The 7997-nt window shown below is 39.1% G+C and overlaps 1 protein-coding gene across 1 annotated transcript; it reads right to left on the reverse strand.

The window, feature by feature from the left end:
• Positions 1 to 731: 731 nt before the first annotated feature.
• On the reverse strand, positions 732 to 3216 carry LOC134676655 (histone H1C-like). Its single transcript, XM_063535053.1, has 2 exons — positions 2543 to 3216; positions 732 to 1110 (listed from the first exon to the last, which is right to left on the reverse strand). The coding sequence occupies exons 1-2, from the start codon at positions 3214 to 3216 to the stop codon at positions 732 to 734; spliced, it is 1053 nt and encodes a 350-aa protein (XP_063391123.1).
• Positions 3217 to 7997: the final 4781 nt, after the last annotated feature.

Consider the following 7997-nt stretch of genomic DNA (forward strand, 5'->3'; position numbering starts at 1 on the left):
ATTAACATCGTCTGTAGGCATGGTGGGGAGTGCGAGGGCGTGTTGATATTATGTATTTAAATATTCATTATTATATTATCAATAATAAATAAACATTACCCGCCTGATGTGCTATGCTATGTAATAATAATAATGAGTTAACCAAAATATATTTGAACCATAACCATCTGTCATCAATTTTTATAACTGTAGGCGGCCAAAAATTTGGTATATTATAATTATTTATTTATTTATCATTCTTGTTACAGAGACACACTGTTGTAGCTGAGTAATTAAGTAAGTAAGTAAGTAAGTCTTTGATCCGTCCGAGCCATCCATAAACAAATAAGTGAGTGAGTGTATCCGAGTGTCTAATTTATAATATATTTAATTATGTGATGTATGTGTTTTTCACTATAGGAACGATAATCACATTATAGTTCAGTACCTACTCTTACCGTAATTATAATTCATTCATAAATGTGTAGTATCATAATTATTTTTTTTTTTTTTTATTATTATTATTCATCGATCTAATGACATCATATACGTATGCGTTATGCCATGAAACTTATAACTTTTACACAGAATTATATTGTGGCCCTGAAAAGGGCCTTTTGTAACGGTCACTCGGGCGGGAATGTAACAGAGGCCCCGTGCGTGCGATAAATGTACGCACGAGACAAATGCACACATTCACCAGTCGCCGTGTGTTACCGCTAGAGATGTAGCCTGATGAGAAGTGAGGACACTTAAGCCTTCTTCTCGGTCTTCTTGGGCAGGAGTACGGCCTGAATGTTAGGCAGCACACCACCCTGGGCGATGGTCACACCGGAGAGGAGCTTGTTCAACTCCTCGTCGTTGCGGATCGCCAGCTGGAGATGCCTAGGGATGATCCTGGTCTTCTTGTTGTCGCGAGCGGCGTTGCCTGCCAACTCGAGAACCTCAGCGGCCAGGTACTCCATGACGGCGGCTAAGTACACCGGGGCACCGGCACCGACGCGCTCGGCGTAGTTGCCCTTGCGTAAAAGCCTGTGGATACGGCCGACGGGGAACTGGAGTCCGGCACGGTTAGAACGTGACTTTGCCTTTCCCTTAACCTTGCCACCTTTACCGCGTCCAGACATGTTTGATGAGAGATTTAAGTTTTCAGTTTACACACAACGGACGAGAGCACGTATTGCTCGTGAGTGTCGGACAAGAATATTTTTTTAGCTTTTTTTTTTTTTTTTTTTTTGAGGTTTATTAATGGAATTTAGAGACTGGACCTCTATCTTATCCATAAGATTGACGCCGGGATGTCCCGGAGGGACATCCCGGGGGAAAAGAAAGGATGCCTGTGTCCTGAAGGGACCCAGGTCTTAGCCTCTTGTGAGGGTGTTGAGTGTGGTCAGTCGGTTGGTATAGTCAAATTGGTTATATGTCAATAAGTTGTCTGTTTTGTTTTGTCAAACGGGGGGAGAGCGAGTTGATGATATACACATAGAGTAAGGTAGAATTTGTTAATCAGCTAAGTGTTGGCCAGCGCGACCGCCCCTGCAGCCATTTCTTGTGACGTAGATACCTGCAAAGCAAGGGTTAGGGGTGCACCCACTCTCGAGTTTGATTTTAATCTGTTATGTAATGTAAGTATGTGCTCTATTGCGGTTGTGGCGTCAATGTCTGTCAGGTTAGTCAAGTCTATTTTATGTATGCAGTCGGGTGGGAATGTTTCTTTGCGGGGGGGGTCTTCCGTTAGTCTGATCGTTATGTTGTCATCTGGATCTGTAAGAACATGTTTCGGTCTACGCTTGCCCCTTTTAGGGTTTGGTGAGGGGGATTTTTTTAGCAAGCCGCGCGTTAAGCTATATAGTCTCACGGAGCGCGCTGATAGTGGGGATATAACGAGCCGACATAACACGAGACCGATCGACCAATCGACGCCCCGCATGCAAGAGTGCGAATGAATAAATAAATTAATAACAAAATATTCTATAAGTAAGTTCATATAACTCCACATTAATTTATATAATTTGGCCTATATCTATAGGCCATACGTACGTATACTAAGTATGTAGATAACTTACTAAATATTGTTTGAAATGTAAGACTTGCGTCATATCATGTTTATTTATTTATTTACGTTCCAATAAAAAGTTGGTGTAAATTCATGATTAATGAAAACCTAATATAATCTCTATCAGTGTGATAATCATCATCATCGTATTGATGACCCTTTGTGCCTTGATATTCGACTTTTTACTCCGATCCGAACACCTTTTGGTATGTTATATATATAAAAACACTTTCGATTCTCTCATTGATAAATCGATCGATCGACTCGTGTATGTGCTCATTGCAATGAAACAGAGGTGATATGAACCTTTGAATACATTTGTTAGCCCTGAAAAGGGCTTTTTGATGTGCGTATAACGCGCACAGGCGTATGACGTGAGTCGAGAAGAGGCGAGACACGTCGTCGTATAATATTTATAGCAACGACAATCGACATCTCCTCTACCATCACGACAACTACCGCGACCGATGTAAGGACGACGACGACAATATGGCGCAGTCTTCTTACTTCTTCGAGGCAGCCTTCTTAGCGGCGGGCTTCGCTTTGGGAGCGGCAGCAGCCTTCTTTGGCTTGGGAGCTTTAGGCTTCTTGGTCGGCGGCTTCGCGGTCTTCTTGGCCTTAGGCGCGGCGGCGCTCTTGCCCTTGGCGGGGGTGGAAGGTTTCTTCGCTGCGGGCTTCTTTTTGGCGGCGGCGGCCTTCTTGTCCTTCGTGGCGGCCTTAGGCTTGGCCGGGGACGCGGCGGCCTTCTTCGCCTTAGCCGGTTTAGCTGCGGCGGGCTTCTTAGCGGCGGCTGATGATTTAGCGCTAGATTTCTTGGCCGCGGCGGGTTTCTTGCCGGCGGATGAAGTCTTCGATTCCAGTTTGAACGAGCCGGACGCGCCCTTGCCTTTGGTCTGTATGAGTGCGCCGGATTCGACTGCGCTCTTCAGATATTTTCTAATGAAAGGGGCCAGCTTCTCGGCGTCGACCTTGTACTGGGCGGCGATGTATTTCTTGATAGCCTGCAGGGACGAACCGCTTCTCTCCTTCAGCTCCTTGATGGCGCTGTTAACCATCTCGGACGTCTTAGGGTGGGTGGGCTTCGCCTTAGGCTTCTTAGCGCCTGCGGAGGCGGACGCCTTAGGCTTCTTCGCGGGCGTCGCCGGGGCGGGAGCGTCGGCAGCAACTGCGGTATCGGCCATATTTAAATAACCAAGTAATATATGTAGTTTAACAAATTAGTAAATCGCACGAACTGCGCAAAGAGAACAGCGGACGCGTGTAAGCGGAGCGCTGCGCTGGCGAGTACTAAACACGAGTCGCATGGGGGCGCCACTTTTTATATATCCACTCCGGCTTAACCGTAACGCAGACCCTTATGTCGCGGGACGTTTTCTCGTAATAACACTTCCAACTTTTCACTTACTCGTTTATGATTAAACTAAATTTATAGTGAATTATATTATAATGATTATAATAAAATTGCACATGTATATTCTTTATGAATTGATATATCTATTTTAATAGAAGTTTTAAGTTTTGGAACGCCGTTAAACGAATGAGGGAACTTTACTTTTGGTATTATAGGTTGCGGACACCTCGGGTCTGTTTAAAAAGTGATTTTTCTTAATTAGAATTACATTTAACAATATTATGTGTCTTCCAGTTAAAAGCGAAGATACCATAGATAGATGTGACACAATAACAAAAGTAGAAAATTATAGTTATAATGTTATTTTGACTTGTTGTCTTCACTGTCGTAAAACAGCCGTACCGCGCCTTGGATTGCCTACGTTCAGCGGTTTGCTCTCTGCTGGTACCGATGTAAAACGGGATATGTATTTTATGTTACGTTTATATAATTATGTTCTATTATACATTACGATATCACCATATTCATGAATATTATTATAATTCTGATGGTTTTTAAAAACTCTCTTCTACGAGGATCATACAGCAGCGCGAACTCACACTCTGAACGTGCGGGCATGGTAGGTAGGTAGAATCTCGTGTAGGTAGGTCGTATTTTATTTAGTTTTGGTTTTAGTAGTAAAGTAAAAATTTATCTGAATATTACGCCTAATATTAAAACAAACGATATACTTAAAATTAAATTATTGCAATTAGTGTGTTTATCGTTGGACATAAGAATCTGTTTAGGTTGATATATTAGGTTGATATATGTACTTAATTATATTCATCATAGGGACACGAGAAGTCTTAGGCTTCTGAGTTACTATATGTAGTTAACCATTTTTATATAAGTTATATTAATATTTTTGATGTGGTAAAATTGAGGTGAGTGGGTGAGGGGATGTTGGGTGTCCCTGTCTGTTTTGTGCACTATTTGCGAATCCTTTACCTAATTGGGCAGTTCATCCTGGTCGTCGTCGTTATCAGTACCTAGTAGTAGGTCACAGCCTCACAGGTGTCAGGTGATAATGCGATTGTTTGTTTTTAAAATATATATATGGTGTTATTAGTAAAACTAACTAAAAAGTTAGCGAGTGTGCGTGTGTGAGAAATACATGTTTGGATTTGGAAAACGCGAGTAATAGGTGAATACTTTATTACTTAATTAATTATTTAGATTTGGGTTAGGGCGATGCTAGTCGGGAAGTCGGGAAAAATAAAAGGAAGAAGAAGAAGATGATGATGATGATGGTTGGATGGATGATTCTTGAAGAGAGGGAGAAATATCTGAATTTATGCATGCTGTACCTACTGGGAGGTGGGTGGTAAATAGACACGCGTGTAAAGCTCTAGCTGGAGACGTTCAATCGAATCTCTATATACTTAGTTATGCCTATTTTATATACGAGTACATTACATACATAGGTATAGTGGGCAGGCAAGGTCTACTTACTAATAATAATTAAAATATGCTTGGTGCACATTAATAATTGTGACGTAAGTACTAGATCGGAATCTAAAGATTTAAAAATATATTTATTAGCTTGCTCTAGTATCAATATTATTAGCGCACACACACATGAGGTTAAACAATAACTTTGCCCTTTGCTTGTAAAAATAACTATACATATTTTTAAATTAAGTAACTACATATAATTGTTGTTTTGTTTGTTTTAGAGAGCTGGGCTGGCTGGCGTCAAACCACCGTCAAAGCAGGCGGCGAACGAGGTGGCTGGCTGCTGTTACAAGTTAGAAAATTGGACTTGCGGTGCGGGGTAAGTAAGTTATTATACATATTATTAGATAGATAGATCGATCGATCGATTGTTTGTCCGTATGTGTCGTTGCTGAAACTTTGTATTTGCGGTGCATATAGTTAGAATTATTTGCGGCCCTGAAAAGGGCCTTTTTGTATTTGCGTCTGAGGACGCGGGCGCCGGGGCGCGCGCGCGCGCGCGATACGGTAATACATGCGTCAGTAGGGGAGAAGTGGCATGAAAGAGCCAGTTTTCTTTACGGAGGAAAAAAGACTACTTACAATTAAAAAAATGTTATTATTTTGTTTGTAAATTATTCTTTATTTATTTGAGCATGTAATTTCGTACAAACAAATCTTAAACAATATATAAAAAACAACGAAATATGCATTTCAAAAAAATGTGTCATTTGGCTCTTTCAAAACAATTCAGTATTGAAAGAGCTGCTACAAGTTTTGAAAGAGCCGGTTCGTATTACAACGCCTTATTAAGAAAATTATCAAAAATAATAATAAATGCGACATGAAAAAAACTCTTAATACAATTATAACAAATTTCTTTAAGTAGTTACTAACATTTTTAAGAAAATTTTAATTCTATCAGTCATTTTAAGTAATCGTTTGTAACGCTTTAATCTTAACATAATTAATCAGTCATAGGTACATATATCTACTATATGACCTAACATATAGGCGGCTTTTTATTAATAACAGTCTCTAAAATAAATAAAATATAAACCTTCTATCAAAACCAACATCAATAAATCTTCAGGAACTTCAAAAGTAATATTGCTAACTTTGAGCTTAAATATCTCTCTATTCATTAATTATAAAAATCATACTGTAAGCAACATGGAATATGTAACATATTTTTTTCATAATTAGAGACATAATATATCTTACAAAAAAATTCAAATGCCCCTTAATGCCACAAGACTCATGAGCCCAACAAAAACAGCGACTGCCTCCAACTTCAGCGACTGCCTCTTCAATTACCGATTTTTCGGGTCTTTTTCGTTGTTTTCGACCAGCGTTCTCCATAATGCAATATCTGAAGCAAATAATTTAATAACAAATTAGAAATGTGGGTGTATAGTATTATTTTATTTTATAAAAAAAATTCATGGTTATGAAAAAGCCGGCTTTTTCAAGGCCCATTCATCCGGCTCTTTCATTACGGGTTCCAGAAAAAAATATAACCTTCAAAATAACAACAATATCAAACCTTTTGCAGCTTAGTTTTTATGAAGTTATAAGGCCAAATATATGCACAAACTGGATCTATAATCCATTTGCCTATAATTGTTAACAATAAAATACCAAAAAACTACTTAATTGAAGCAAAATACTTACTTTTGAGTGCCAAAATCTTTGACTCGATGTACCGGCGTCTGTTGGTTTCGGCGAACTGTCAAATGTTTGTGGGTGACGGGGAATCAGTGTTGCCACCTAAAAATAATATTGCCAACCAAATCTGTTCTAAAACTACCGAAATAATGCAAATGGCTCTTTCAAAACCTGGCTCTTTCATGCCACTTCTCCCCTACATATTACACGATGACACGCGCGGGCCCGGCCCCCCGCGGCGCCCCCGCGCGAACGCTCACGAGCAGGCTTAGGGCTGAAAATGATTGCTTTCAGCACACCAGTTAACAAAGGCCGTCTTGATTATTCAAAAACTGGTAAGAAAGTTGCATTTTATTCACATGTGAGGCAAAGTAATCAAATACAATTTAGTTATTTCCTTGCTAACAAAATTGTAAATTATTGTTAGCAAAATTAACTTTTGAACAATAACTTGAATAATTTGATTTTGATTTTAATAAATTTCATTTTGAATCAATCCGTATTTTGTTTAATATTTTACAGTTTTTCTTTCCTTACGAACTTTCCTTAAGAACGGTAAAAAATCTTTTTCACCACACCAGCTCTGAAAGGCTTACTTTGTACTTCAAAAACTAATAGCAAAATTGCATTTTATTCACATGTTAAGCAAAATAGTCTAATGCAAATTTAAAAGTCGTTTTCTCATGTTTACTGATAGAATTGATTTTTAAATGATAAAATAATTTTAAATGAATTCGGAAATCAAAAACAAAAGATCGATCGATCTATCTATCTATATCTCCAAAATATCTATCACTCTCAGTACATTTATGTATAATAATGACTTACTTACCCCGCACCGCAAGTCCAATTTTCTAACTTGTAACAGCAGCCAGCCAGCCACCTCGTTCGCCGCTTGCTTCGGTGGTTTGACGCCAGCCAGCCCAACTCTCTAAAACAATTATAGTTAGTAGTGGAAAATAATAGTTATAAGTGAAATTGAACCACGAGCGTAGCGAGTGGTTCGAAAAACGGTATTTTGAGCGTAGTGAGGGTTTCAAGGTACGATCATTTGTACTGTAGAACGTTGGTAAATTCCTATTTTCCGCACTTGTATCTTTAAAATAACTATAGCCCTTAAAACCCTCGCAATTAAACTTTTCTTACCACTCGCTACGCTCGTGGTTCAATTTCGGACACTTTCGTTTTCGGGTATCAACATTAGCACAAAAGATTAAACAACAACTTGGTCCCTTGTAAAACAAATAACTATCAAAATTATTTCACCACACCAACTAGAGAAGGAAGAAAAAAAAAAATTCACTTGGTAGCAAAATTTGTTTAAACCCTCGTACCTTGAAACCCTCCACTACGCTCAAACTACGTTCAATTTCACATGTAGGTAACTATTACTTTCCACTACTAACTTAAATATTATATTACTTTTAAAAGAAAAAACCGAGCGAGCGCGCGCGCCGCGTCCTCAGA

The sequence above is a fragment of the Cydia fagiglandana genome, chromosome 24 (genome assembly GCF_963556715.1).
Source record: "Cydia fagiglandana chromosome 24, ilCydFagi1.1, whole genome shotgun sequence".
Classification (NCBI taxonomy): Eukaryota; Metazoa; Arthropoda; class Insecta; order Lepidoptera; family Tortricidae; genus Cydia; species Cydia fagiglandana.

Bases quoted from the DNA above. Each gene is read 5' to 3' on its own strand.
- LOC134676655 (XM_063535053.1), bottom strand. From the start codon at position 3,216: ATGGCCGATACCGCAGTTGCTGCCGACGCTCCCGCCCCGGCGACGCCC. The intron at 1,111-2,542 runs GTAAGAAGACTG...AAATCTCTCATC, and splicing joins AAGAAGGCTGCCTCGAAGAA to AAACATGTCTGGACGCGGTA.